The sequence below is a fragment of the Octopus sinensis genome, unplaced genomic scaffold (assembly GCF_006345805.1).
Source record: "Octopus sinensis unplaced genomic scaffold, ASM634580v1 Contig17682_ERROPOS258513, whole genome shotgun sequence".
Lineage (NCBI taxonomy): Eukaryota > Metazoa > Mollusca > Cephalopoda > Octopoda > Octopodidae > Octopus > Octopus sinensis.
This window is the reverse complement of record NW_021835233.1, coordinates 105,001-120,000: the sequence shown is the minus strand read 5'-3', so window position 1 is coordinate 120,000 and position 15,000 is coordinate 105,001. Positions and strand designations below refer to the sequence as shown.

The 15,000-nt window shown below is 38.7% G+C and overlaps 1 protein-coding gene across 1 annotated transcript in view; it reads right to left on the bottom strand.

The window, feature by feature from the left end:
- LOC115231173 (intraflagellar transport protein 122 homolog) overlaps positions 1–15,000 on the bottom strand; it is a gene marked incomplete at its 3' end in the record, with an annotated part of 216,417 nt that overhangs the window by 135,994 nt on the left and 65,423 nt on the right. Inside the window, exon 6 of the mRNA XM_029801251.2 lies at positions 9,702–9,798. Within this exon, the coding sequence (XP_029657111.1) occupies positions 9,702–9,798 (97 nt within the window). The remainder of the gene's footprint in view (positions 1–9,701; positions 9,799–15,000) is intronic.

Here is a 15,000-nt window from a genome sequence, read left to right as displayed (position 1 = left end):
TCATCATCATCATCATCATCATCATCATCATCATCATCACCATGATCCTCCTCTTCATTATCAGTGTCTGTCATCATCATCATCATCAGTGTCATCATTCTCTTCATCAGTGCATCATCATCATCATCATCATTATCAGTGTCTGTCATCATCATCATCATCAGCATCATCAGTGTCTGTCTGTCATCACTCTCATCATCATCATCATCATCATCATCAGTGTCTGTCTGTCATCACTCTCATCATCATCATCATCATCATCATCTTCAGTGTCGTCATCATTATCATTTAACATCCGTGTTCCAAGCCGGCATGGGTTGGAAGGAGATGGCAAGACCAGGAGATGCACCAGGTTCTATTATCTGTTTTGGCCTGGTTTCTACAGACGGACGCCCTTCCTAATGCCAACCACTCTACAGAGCATACAGGATGCTTTACACATGGCACCAACACCAATGCTTTCTTACGTGGCACCAGCACCATCAAAGTAACCAAGCAATTATTTTTTTTTTAAATCCAGATGTTCTATGAATTTCTCATTAGTTAAAGGTAATAGACAATACACGTCACAGTTGGCTGCTTCCTGTTAGTGTCTCATCATACCGGCCATAGCATTGGCAATTTGTATCCAGTCATCTACTCTGATATACTACTCTTCTCTTCACTCTATTACTTGTTTCAGTCATTTGACTGCGGCCATGCTGGAGCACCGCCTTTTTAATCGAGCAACTCGACCCCGGGACTTATTCTTTTGTAAGCCCAGTACTTATTCTATCGGTCTCTTTTTGCCGAACCGCTAAGTAATGGGGACATAAACACACCAGCATCGGTTGTCAAGCAATGCTAGGGGGACAAACACAGACACACAAACACACACACGTGCATATATACATATATACGACGGGCTTCTTTCAGTTTCCGTCTACCAAATCCACTCACAAGGCTTTGGTTGGCCCGAGGCTATAGTAGAAGACACTTGCCCACGGTGCCACGCAGTGGGACTCAACCCGGAACCACGTGGTTGGCAAGCAAGCTACTTACCACACAGCCACTCCTGACTGTTCATTTATAATACAAAGACGTTTCGGTATAATTATGCCACCATCAAAGATTACAGTAAACTGATCATTAAATATAAAAATTTTGTAATTCTTTTCAGCAACAAGAGGTAAACTAATTCAAATTCAAATTTGCTCCAAGGTTTGGTTTATTCTAATTTTTTGTCTTCTTCTATTATTTTTTGTTGTTTTATTTGTTTTATTTTTTTTTCTTGTTTTCTGGGGGAATTTTTCCACAACTATTTTGCACTCCTGACATGTTTTCAAAATTGAAATCAGAGAGATTAACTAGAAGTAATGCTTTTTTGATTGTTGTTTTTTTTTTTTTAAATCTTTTTTACTTTTTTGCTTTTTTTTCTGAAAATACTGAATTTTTAGTAGCTATTTGTGACTCTGCACTGCTGAAAGATAATCAAGATAAGATAGAAGCTGCTTTGTAAAATTCCTCATCAAGTATAGAGAGATAAGTTGTCACGAAACAGAGACACAGCCAAGAAAATTACTGCTTTCATTTCAACTCAATCAAAAACCTTAAGGGTATAAATTCTTGTTTTCATTTTTTTCTCTTTTACTTCTCAATTTATCTCTCTCTCTCTCTTTCTCTCCCTCCCCCTCCCTCTCTCTCTCTCTTTATTGTTGTTGTTGTTGTTATATGTTTTCCCCTCACAAACAATTCCATTTCATTATAGAAAAAATAAAAATAAAAATAATTAAATAAAGTCAAACAACAACCATAGATTAATTCAAATTGTATTCAGAATTAACATTGCTTGCTGTTTTCTTTTTTTTTTCTTTCTTTCTAATATATTTTTCAATTTTGCTGGGTTCATTACTAAATTTTTTTTTGTGTGTGTTGTATGTTATTTTTGAGATTTTTTTTTTTTTTAGTTTTTAGTTTTATGCATCTATATATATTTTTTATTAAATGAATGGCCACTTCTTCACATGATTAGAAAAAAGAACCAATGAATTTTTGGATAGTTATACGAACAATGTGATTTGTGTGCACTTATAAAGGTAAAAGAAGCAAATATAATTACATCTTCTGCAAGTTATTCAAAAGGCAACACCCAGAAGACATTTGAAAAATAGAGTACAGCTTCTTGAACAAATCTCTGAATAACGATTTATTCCAATAACCAAATCACGTTCTTCAGCCTGTGCCAAACAAAACAACAAGTTGCAGAGAGGCAGATAAACCAATCAAATATCAATTGCCGATGTTCTTGAAGCCGAGAAATATCAATGTTATGAATTGAAGAATTATATCTGGAAAAATGTGAAGTGGAGGAGGAGGAAACCTTTCCAATTAAGCAAACTAGGACGGATAGGCATCAGACATAGATTTTGAACCATTTCCAAACATTGGACTAACCAAAATTAGCGGCTTAACTGATTACTCAATCACCATGCCTTCTTTATGGTCGAAATTTTAACTTTCTGGCTGTAAGTTAAAGGGTGAACAGAAACACTTAACAATGGTTCTTACAATGCCAATTCTTTCTAAAGAATTTAATGAAATTAATAAAATATGGCAACCTTTTTTTATAACAAATTACATCAAATTTCATTTTTACGGAAAAGAAATTCAGAGCAGAGCATCAGACAAAATGCTTAATGGTGTTCATTTAGACTTTCTGCATCCATCATTATCATCATCATCGTTTAACATCCGTTTTCCATGCTAGCATGGGTTGGACAGTTCGACCGGGGTTTGGGAAGCCAGGAGGCTGCGCCAGCCTCCAGTCTGATCTGGCAGTGTTTCTACAGTTGGATGCCCTTCCTAACGCCAACCACTCTGTGAGTGTAGTGGGTGCTTTTTACGTGCCAAGCAAGGCTGGCAACGTCCACGATCGGTTGGTGCTTTTTAAATGCCACCAGCATCATCATCATCGGCCGCTTTCCATGCTAGCATGGGTTGGACGATTTGACTGAGGACTGGTGAACCAGATGGCTGCACCAGGCTTCAATCTTGATTTGGCAGAGTTTCTACAGTTGGATGCCCTTCCTAACGCCAACCACTCCGAGAGTGTAGTGGGTGCTTTTACATGCCACTGGCACATGGGCCAGTCAGGCGGTACTGCAAGATGCAGGAGAAAAGACTGAGAGAAAGTTGTGGCAAAAGAGTCAGCAGAAGTTCACCATTACCTTCTGCCAGAGCCGTGTGGAGCTTAGGTGATTCATTCATAAACTCACACATCACCCAGTCTGAGATTCAAACCTGTGATCCCTTGACTGCGAGTCCGCTGCTCTAATCACTAGGCCATGTTTGATTTTTTTAGAATTTGGTAAATTTCCTCAGATTGACACCCAAACACTCTGAAATGTTCATACTGGAGCTTCCGGCACGAATGCCAAGCAGTACAGTATATCGTTTCCAAATTTCTGGCAGAGTGAATTGCGTCATAATGCTGTATTTGTCTCACAGACAGTGCCCAACAGACCCTACTATACTGTGTAGTCGACAAAATCAAAAACAAAAACAATGTGCATGTGTGAAATCAAGAATACAAAATGGCAACAATTTACCCATCGTACCCCATGAATGTATATACACACACACACAAACACACACACACACACACACACACACACAACACACACACACAAACATACGCACACAGACACACACACACACACACAAACACACACACGCACACACATGTGCATGCGTGTTTGTATCTCCTTGTCTTGGCATTGTATAATAGCTGCAAACAAGTGTAATTCTCGTATAATCCATGTCTTCCTCTTTGACGAAATTTTCCCAACACATCTAATGTTTCCAGAATAAACAACGGCATTTATGGCTTCAGAAACTTCCAGAAGTTTCCAAATTGTCAAATATTTGTTTAATATAATTTCCTGTGATCATACGTCAGCTGCAAGCATGGCTGTGTGATTAAGAAGTTTGCTTTCCAAACCACGTGGCTCTGGGTTCAGTCCTACAGCATGGTACTCCAGGTGAAAGCCTTTTATTATAGCCCTGGTTTACCAGTTCCAATCAAACCGTCAAACCCATGCCAGCATGGAAAGCGGAGATTAAATGATGATGATAACAATAATGATATATATATATATGGGAAAAAAAGTCTAGATAGAAAATGCTAAAATAATTTTATAAAAAACATTTGAGTACCAGTTTCAGTCATTGAGACTTTTTCAACTGTAAGTGTGGAAAACAATTAAATTCTGGAAAAATTAAAAGAAAAGGGTTTTTTTAAGACTATTTGTATAGTGTTCAAATACAAGGGGCATTTTCCTTGTTTCTGCTTGTCTCTGTCTCTCTCTTGTTTACTCTTGTGGGTTCGAGGTCGTTGTATATAAATTTAAATAATGTGGGATATAAATTGAATATTAATTTAATTAACATCAATTTAAAGCCAGTAGCCTAGCATATAGAAAAATTTGAAAATTCAGAAAAATTGTAATACATGTGTATAATAAGAGATGACCACTAAGTGGACATCCGATATGCTAGAAGAAGATCACCTACAATCTAACCACAAAGAAAAGAAAGTTCTCTTGAGAAATTCAGCAAACACCAGAACATAAGCAGGTAAGACAGATGAAAATATACAAAGATAAAGAATTAATCGTAGACCAATTTCGTCATTTATGATCTTACTTACGTAAGTAAACTCGTAGACCGGTTCACCATTAATGATTTTACTTACGTAAGCAAAATTGTTAATGACGAAACTGGTCTACGATTAATTCTTTATTTTTGTATATTTTCATCTGTCTTACCCGCTTATGTTCTGGTGTTTGTTGAATTTCTCTAGAGAACATTCTTTTCTTTGTGGTTAGATCGTAGGTAATCTTCTTCTAGCATATTGGATGTCCACTTAGTGGTCATCCCTTATTATACGAATGTATATATATACACACACACATTTTGGTGTTTTCATCTAAAATGGAGACAAGAACTGATGGTCGATGTAATAGCCTAAATAATTATAGAGATTATCCTTAACGTGGAACCAATAACAGCCTTACTACACAAATATCAAAAAGTACATATACATATATAGGCACAGGAGTGGCTGTGTGGTAAGTAGCTTGCTAACCAACCACATGGTTGCGGGTTCAGTCCCACTGCGTGGCATCTTGGGCAAGTGTCTTCTGCTATAGCCCCGGGCCAACCAATGCCTTGTGAGTGGATTTGGTAGACGGAAACTGAAAGAAGCCTGTCGTATATATATATATATATATATATGTGTGTGTGTGTGTGTGGTGTGTGTGTGTGTTTGTGTGTCTGTGTTTGTCCCCCTAGCATTGCTTGACAACCGATGCTGGTGTGTTTACGTCCTCATCACTTAGTGGTTTGGCAAAAGAGACCGATAGAATAAGTACTGGGCTTACAAAGAATAAGTCCCGGGGTCGATTTGATCGACTAAAGGCAGTGCTCCAGCATGGCCGCAGTCAAATGACTGAAACAAGTAAAAGAGTAAAAGAGTATATATATATGAGAGTGAGAGAGAGAGAGAAGTATATATTTATTCTTAAACAAGAATATTTTTGACAGTGACTTTGAAGTTTCAGCCAGTTAAGCCACCATTCTATATAAGTATATATATATATATATATATAGATAGATAGATAGATAGATAGATAGATAGATAGATAGATAGATAGATAGATAGATAGATATACAGACAGACAGATAGATAGATAGATAGATAGATAGATAGATAGATAGATAGATAGAGATAGATAGATAGATAGATAGATAGATAGATAGATAGATAGACAAACAGACAGACAGACAGATATAGATAAAGATAATATATATACACAAGCGGACGTTATATGACGGTGATGATATATATCTATATGTGAGGGTGTGCATGCACATATGTGTTTGTGTGTGTGTACGTGTGCATGTGTGTGTATCTGTCTGTCTGAAAGTGTCTGTGTGTGTACATTTGTTTCGACATCATGTAATGATTGTAAATGAGATCACCCATACACCAAGGGACGTTCTTTGTTTCCAGCCTTCTGTAAAAAAAAAAACATGGGGAGAAATATCACCTCGCTTGGAAACAGGCAAGAGTTGATGACAGGAAGAGCACCCAGCCATAGAAAATCTGCCTCAACAAATTCCATCTAAATCATGCAAGCATGGAAAATTAGACAATGAATGACAAGCTAAATTTAATGTCTCTAGTATAAACAATTGTATATGGCTTCAGAAACTTCCAGAAGTTTTCAAATTCGTCAGATAGATACAGTTAGTGTGATAGAATAAACAGAGAGCAGCAACGTAAAACAACCTGCTTAATTGAATTCCGTTATTTACTATATTTCACATCTCATATCATAAAGCTGACAGACTAAATACTGTTAATTAACAGATATTTATAATGAAGAACCAAGACAAGAGTGTGAAATGTAATGTATTGGATATGAGGTGGGAAACGTAGAGGAAGGAGACAGAAGAAGGAAGAATATTCCAGAATTAAGTGTAAATATCGTAAACAGTATACATTCAGCATCAATACGTACACCATGTACATACAGTGGAGGCATGTAGCAAAGTGGTTAGGGGATCACAAGATTGTGAGTTCAATTCCCTGACTGGGTGGTGAGTTGTGTTTTTGAATGAAACACTTTATTTCATGTTGCTCCAGTCGTCTAAGCAGCAAATGAGTAATCCTGCAATGGATTAGCATCTCATTCAGTGGGGAGGCACTGTTATCATTATATGCACTCTTGTACATTATTTACATTATTTACATCTGACGGACATTTGTCCTCATCTTGTTTGTTGTTAACACAGCATTTCGGCTGATACACCCTCCGGCTTTCATGAGGTGTCTTGGGGAAATTTCAAACCTGGGTTCTCATTCCTAACGTATTTTTCGATGTTATTGTTATTATTATCATCATCATCATTATTATTATTATTATTATTATTATTATTATTATTATTATTATTTATTATTATTATTATTATTATTTTATTATTATTATTATTATATTATTATTATTATTATTATTATTATTATTCAAGTCACTGCCTGGAATCAAACTTGGAATCTTGAGGTTAGTAGCCTGCGCTCTTAACCACTACACCATTATGAAGTGAATTTTAGGGCTTATAAATCAAATAATTTCCTACCCTTGCTTGTTTTTGCAATGTATATACACAAGAGCAGGGGGATTTTTCTATATAGTCTGCTTCCTTTACGATGCACTTGGTCCAGTGGTCCACAAGCTTACATATTCCCTCCAAGAAGAAGGTTTTCTGTTTGTTGGACATGCAACCCTTTATGCACCACTTCATTCACATCTTCATCCATAGGAAATCGACGACCTCATAAACCATCTTTAAGCAGTCCAAAGATAGAATAGTTGGAAGGGACAAGATCTGGGCTGTAAGCAGGGTGTTCCAGCACCTCAAAACCCAATTGGTTAATGGTTTTAACAGTCTGAGTGGCCGTGTGTGGGCGTGCAATGTCATGCAACAACAAAACATTCTTCGACAATAGGCTTTGGTGTCTGGTGTGAATTGCTGGTTTCAGTTTGTTGGACAGCAAAGAACTGTATCTTACACCGTTGAACGTACACTCCTTTTCCAGAGAAACTGGATCACTGCTTTTTGTTGTTCTTTGGTGCACATTGCTAGTGGAACAACCATGCTTACACTGTAAAGCCAGAATGAAAGATGGTGCAATCAGGCTCAAATTTTGATCATATAGCCATAATATTACCAACTATAAGCACACATGCGCAGAAGGCAGTGTGACAATAATAGAGATATATTATGGCAAAAGTGCGTAGGAGTGGCTGTGAGGTAAGTAGCTTACTTACCAACCACAAAATTCCGGGTTCAGTCCCACTGCATGGCACCTTGGGCAAGTGACTTCTACTATAGCCTCGGCCTGACCAAAGCCTTGTGAGTGGATTTGGTAGACAGAAACTGAAAGAAGCCCGTTGTATATATATATATATATATATATGCGTTTGTGTGTGTGTTTGTCCCCCCAACATCACTTGACCAACCGATGCTGGTGTGTTTACGTCACTGTAACTTAGTGGTTCGGCAAAAGAGACCGATACAATAAGTACTAGGCTTACAAAGAATAAGTCCTGGTGTCGATTTGCTTGACTAAAGGCGGTGCTCCAGCATGGCCACAGTCAATATGTATGTGTGTGTGTGTGTGTGTGTGTGTGTGTGTGTGTGTGTGTTGTGAAGGTGCATGACTTAGTGGCAAAAGTGCTGCAGTCACAGTCACTAGATTGCAGATTCGATTCCTACACCAGGTGGCACATTGTGTTCATGAGCGAAAATTTTCATTTCTTGTTGTTCCAGTCCATTTGGCTGTAAAAGGGTGACCCTGCAACAGACTAGCTCTCTGATCAGGGGGAATATTGGTCTGCTTGGCTAGCCCACAGGGTCGCATCCTTTCAAAAGTTAAAACAATGCAAAATTCATTCACACCAGCAATGTATAAGCACCATTTGAGCATGACTGATGCCAATGCCACCTGACTGGCACGCATGCCAGTGGCACATATATAGCACCATTCAAACGTGACTGATGCCAGTGCCACCTGACTGGCACCCATGCTGGTTGCACATAAAAAGCACCATTTTTGCATGGCTAATGCCAGTGCCTCCTGACTGGCACGCATGCCAGTGACACATATATAGCACCATTCTAGCATGCCAGTGCCTCCTGACTGGCTCCCATGCCGGTGGCACACAAAAAGCACCCTTTAGGAAGGCATCCAGCTGTAGAAACTTTGCCAGATCAGACTGGAGCCTGGTGCAGCCCCCTGGCTTGCCAGTCCTCAGTCAAACCATCCAAGCAATGCCAGTATGGAAAGCAGATGTTAAACGACAATGATGACAATGATGATGAGTCTGGTGAATCACATGATATGAATGTGTGTATATGTATGTATAAGTATGTGCATGTGCATGTGTGTGTGTGTGTGTGTGTGTGTGTGAGAGAGAGAGAACACTATGTGACCAACAACAAAGTCCTAGAAAGAGCCAACAGTCAAAGTTTCTAATTGTTGATCATGAAACAACATCATCAATGGTCAGGACATGTAGCAAGACTGGAAGAGTCAAGGCAGCGAGCTGGCAGAAACGTTAGCACGCCGGGCGAAATACTTAGCGGAATTTCATCTGTCTTTACATTCCGAGTTCAAATTCTGCCGAGGTCGACTTTGTCTTTCATCTTTTCAGGGTAGATTAAATAAGTACCTATTTCTTTACTACCCACAAGAAGCAAAACTCAGAGGGGACAAACAAGGACAGACAAAGGGATTAAGTCGATTACATCGACCCCAGTGCGTAACTGGTACTTAATTTATCGACCTCGAAAGGATGAAAGGCAAAGTCGACCTCTGAGGTGGGGTAGATTAAATAAGTACCAGTTATGCACTGGAGTCAATGTAATCGACTTAATCCGTTTGTCTGTCCTTGTTTGTCCCCTCTGTGTGTAGCCCCTTGTGGGTAATAAAGAAAGAAGTATGGAAGAGTGAAGGTTCCCATGCCAAGTCTTATTCAGTGAGCTCACTTCAGGAAAAAGACCACAGGATTGCCCTCTTCAAAAATACAGAGAGAGAGAGACACACACACACACACACAAATAAGAGCAAAGCAAAAGTATAAAATATAAAAAAGTACCTGTTTTCCAGAAAGTTGATAGAATGAAAGCTTCTGGCCCCAGTCAGCGACAACCAACACATCATACACCTCTTCTTTGCCATACATGGTGAAGGAACTGCAAGAGAGTCGAGAGAGATAAAGTAAGGCAAAGAATGCTTCCAAGCACATCTTTCAAAATGGAAAAGAAGAAATCGGTAAAGAGAGATAAAGGGAATCGCAATCAAAATGAAACTGTCTTTCAATATGGCTCGATAATGGTTTAAAAGGACAAGAAATAAACACAAAATTTATCAGAAAACTGATACATACAAACAAACAAAAACACACACACACATACACATCTCTCTTCTCTCTCTATATATAAAGCTGAAGTTGTCTGTGTGTGGCAGGTTTGGTAGCCTTCAACTAACACTATCTCCTCCGAGACCCTGCGGCACAAGTTGACCAAAATTGAGAGTATGATAGAAGAAGGCTTGCTCTTCCTTCCGTAGAAGGAAAAATTCAAATTGGACATGTTAACACCAAAAATTATTTACATCAAAAAGGTGCTTTTTTTCTATGATTTTTTTTGACTGCTGTGTCACCATTTTTCGGTGTATTTCAACTAGAAAAATGTTCACTTAAAGAGAATAACAAGATTAAATGATAGCATTGTAGTTGCAGGTGGATGCCCTTGTAGTTGCAGATGGGCACCCCCTTGTAGTTGCAGGTGGGCCCCCTTGTAGTTGCAGGTGGGCCTTCTTAATTTCCTGGCAAACAATATTTTTAGACCCAGTTTGCCACTGTGTGTATGTGTGTGTGTGTGTGTGTGTGTGTTTGTCCCCCACTTTTGCTTGACAACTAGTGTAAGTGTGTTACCCTCCGTTAACTTAGCAGTTCAGCAAATGAGACTGCTAGAATAAGTACCAGCCTATAAAAAACAAACTAGTACCGGAGTTGATTCATTTGGCTAAAAATTATTCAAGGCAGTGCCCCAGCATGGCCACAGTCTAATGGCTGAAACAAGTAAAAGATAAAAAGATTAAAGATGCTACACAGAGTGGTTGGTGTTAGGAAGGGCATCCAGCTGTAGAAACACTGCCAGATCAGACTGGAGCCTGGTGCAGCCTCCTGGCTTCCCAGACCCCAGTTGAACCGTCCAACTCATGCTAGCATGGAAAACGAACGTTAAATGACGATGATGATGATGATGAATACAATTTAAAGACATAAAACTAAGGTAACTACATTAGATGGTCTCCATAACAACATTTCTTTTCTTTCTCTCAGTTCATAGTTACAAGTTCAAATCATATTAAAGCTTTCATCATCATCATCATCATCATCATCATTTAACATCCATTTTCCATGCTAGCATGGGTTGGACGGTTCGACTGGGGTCTGGGAAGCCAGGAGGCTGCGCCAGGCTCCAGTCTGATCCGGCAGTGTTTCTACAGCTGGATGCCCTTCCTAACGCCAACCACTCCGAGAGTGTAGTGGGTGCTTTTTACGTGCCACCGGCACAGGAGCCAGAGGAGGCTGGCAAACGGCCACGATCGGTTGGTGTTTTACATGTCACTGACACAGACACCAATCAGGTGGCGCTGGCATCAGCGATGTTTAGATGGTGCTTTTTACATGCCACCGGCACAGGTATCACAACTACAATCTCCATTTGACTTTTATTTTGATGTTGGTGTTCACGTACTTGACTCAATAGGTCTCCTCAAGAACTGTGGGTCACTCTACGATCCAAGGTTAGCACAGCAGGCCATCCTGTGAGCCATCAACTCACTTCATTTGTCGGTGTGTTTGTCTCCATCTTCCATTCCTCTTATATATAAATACATATAAACACATAAGGAATCCACTTATAAGGATCCTACACGCTAGAAAGAACAGCTAGGTTCTATAACCACAAAATTAGGGATAAAATCCCGACAGGAACAAAATGAAAAAATAATAGAACCTAGCTGTTCTTTCTAGCGTGTATAATCCCTATAAGTGAATTCCTTATGTTTTTAAATACACACTATACTGTATGACTAATATATAGTCTTTTTGACTAAACTTTTTACACATTAGACCACTGGAAATGTAAATTTTAATTTATTTCCATTTCCCTTTGATATGTATAAATACATACATATATATATATATATATATATACTCTTTTACTCTTTTACTTGTTTCAGTCATTTGACTGCAGCCATGCTGGAGCACCGCCTTTAGTCGAGCAAATCGACCCCGGGACTTATTCTTTGTAAGCCCAGTACTTATTCTATCGGTCCCTTTTGCCGAACTGCTAAGTGACGGGGACGTAAACACACCAGCATCGGTTGTCAAGCAATGCTAGGGGGACAAACACAGACACACAAACACATACACACACACACATATATATATATATACATATATACGACAGGCTTCTTTCAGTTTCCGTCTACCAAATCCACTCGCAAGGCATTGGTCGGCCCGGGGCTATAGCAGAAGACACTTGCCCAAGATGCCACGCAGTGGAACTGAACCCGGAACCATGTGGTTGGTTAGCAAGCTACTTACCACACAGCCACTCCTGCGCCATATATATAGTTGGCATCCTTTTTGTCTCGGGAGACAATGGAGTTGCGCATAAAGTAGTCTAGTCCGGTTTTTACATTTCATGTCCTGATACATTTCCTGCTGTGGCTGTGTAGTCCTATCCTGGACAAACACTCCCTCTGGCAGGTACCGCAAATGTAGCGAAGACTGTTCCTGGCTGGTTGTAATGCCATAGTTTCTTGTTGACGTCTTTTCTTGTCTTTCCATTTCTCCTCTCTCTCTCTCTCTCTGTCACTCCTTTGTATTCCCTCTCCTACGGTACGTCGCCAGTCTCCACGGTTGCCGGCAACTGCCTCCCAACCGCTAATATTGATGTTGCAGGCCTTATATATATATATATATGTATTTGGTGAAGCAACAGAGTTGTTGCTGTATAGAAATGGCCAAAACTGTATCTTCAATAAATATATTCCAAGGTCATAAAATAAGTTCTTTAACACGATTAATTCTCAGAGACTATGCTGAGGGATGAAGCTTGACAGACCGCTAATAACCAGAGTTCTATTGTTTACTCTTGTGCCAATAGAGCGAGATTATCCGAAGCTCAAACACAAATAAGATAAGCAAATATTTGAATCCGATGATCGACTCAGCCTGTATTAACAGGGAAATTGCAACATTAAATTGAATGTGGAAAGAAATCTAAGCTTTATGGACAAAACTAAACAGGACATATTGAAATTGAATAAAAACAAAAAAAGCATGTTGGCATGATAGAAAATATAGCTCCAAAAACATTAAAATAAAACACACATTAAAATATAGGCAAACAAGAATTGCTATATTAAAAGACAGTTTGAACGTTCTCGCTAAATTAGTAAATAAAAATTATCCATAAATTTATTAATCTTCTTTGCCTTAATTTTTTTCTGTTTTGTTCTTTGTTTTTTTTTGGTGTTTTGTTTTTTGGTGTGGGGTTGTATATAATTTTTATATAATATATTCACTTTCATAGAAAATGTTTGCATTTGACAGTGACATTTTTATTCTCGGATCACGCTTAGCTGTTTACACAAGAAGAATGATTTTCCTTGTAACGTCATATTAATCATCTTAGGCTCTCAATGGTTCGGTGATGGCTTTTATTGAAGTACTGACAGCTTTCACCTTCAAACATTCATGTAGCATTTTTGTTTTGCGTTTATTTCGCTTTGAATTGTGCATAATTTGTCAGATGTAATTTTTAAACAAGGACAAGGCAGAAAATTGTCAACAACAGTTGAATACATTATGCAAGGAAGATAGTTTCATACAAACTCACAGAATAATAAAACAACTGTAAAAAAAAAAAAGAAAGCTCTAGAAAAATCATATATATATGGAAGTTAAAACCAGAATTTAAAAACATGTCTCCAAGTTACAGAGAACATATCTTAATAAAGTTTGCATTGAATAGATCTTAAGTGAATATTTAGCAGGTTTTTTTTTTTTATCGAAACATATGTTCAGGAAGGCTAGGAAAGAATGTATCAAATATTTGAAGCAATGAAATATAAATAGACAAGTAAATAGACTGCATATTATCCTGATGGATGATTTCCTGAGAACCAGAATCAACATTGTGAAGTGTTTACTGTGAATACATTAATAAAAAGAAAACTGAGAATGCCATCGGTATGCTAAGTGCAGGAATAATATAAACATACAAGTGGAATTGGTCAACAAATCTCAGTGTACAGCATTACCGTTACCATCGAATCACACGGTAACTAGGCAAATATAAGATCTGGCATCATGTTGACAAAAATAGTGGTATGCTAAACTAAATACACCCGTCATCAAAATTACTTTTACATCCACTTTTCTATGCCTGCATGGGTAAGAGGGGAATTTGTTTGTTGAGACAGATATTCTATGGCTGGATGTCCTTCTTGTCATCAACCATCACCTGGTTCCAAATAAGGTAATATTTCCCCATGGCTGGACATGCTTACACAGGAAATTTGAAACAAAGGACACTGCTTGTATCACACTGACTTGTATGACGGTAATGCTTGTATGACAAGGAATGAGGGAGACAGACACACACGCACACACACACACACATGCATGCAGACACATACATGCATGCACACACACACACACACACACACACATATATGACAGGTTTATCAGTTTCAGATATTGGTGCTAGGCCAGCAATTTGGTAGGAGGGGGAAAAAGTGAATTACACTGACCTCAGTATTCAACTGGTACTTATGTTATCGACCCTGAAAGGATGAAAAGCAAAGTCGACCTTGGCAGAGTTTGAACTCAGAACTTAAGGACGGACGAAATGCTGCTAAGCAATTTGCCAAGCATGCTAACAATTCTTATTTCCTTATTGCCCAGAAGGGGCTAAATATAGAGGGAACAAACAAGGACAGATAAAGGGATTGAGTCAATTACATCGACCCCAGTGCGTAACTGGTACTTAATTTATCAACCCCAAAAGGATGAAAGGCAAAGTCGACCTCGGCGGAATTTGAACTCAGAACGTAATGGTAGATGAAATACCTATTTCTTTACTACCCACAAGGGGCTAAACACAGAGAGGACAAACAAGGACAGATAAAAGGATTGAGTCAATTACATTGACCCCAGTGCATAACTGGTACTTAATTTATCAACCCTCAAAGGATGAAAGGCTAAGCTGACCTCGGCGGAATTTGAACTCAGAACGTAACGGTAGATGAAATACCTATTTCTTACTACCCACAAGGGGCTAAACATAGAGGGGACAAACAAGGACAGACAA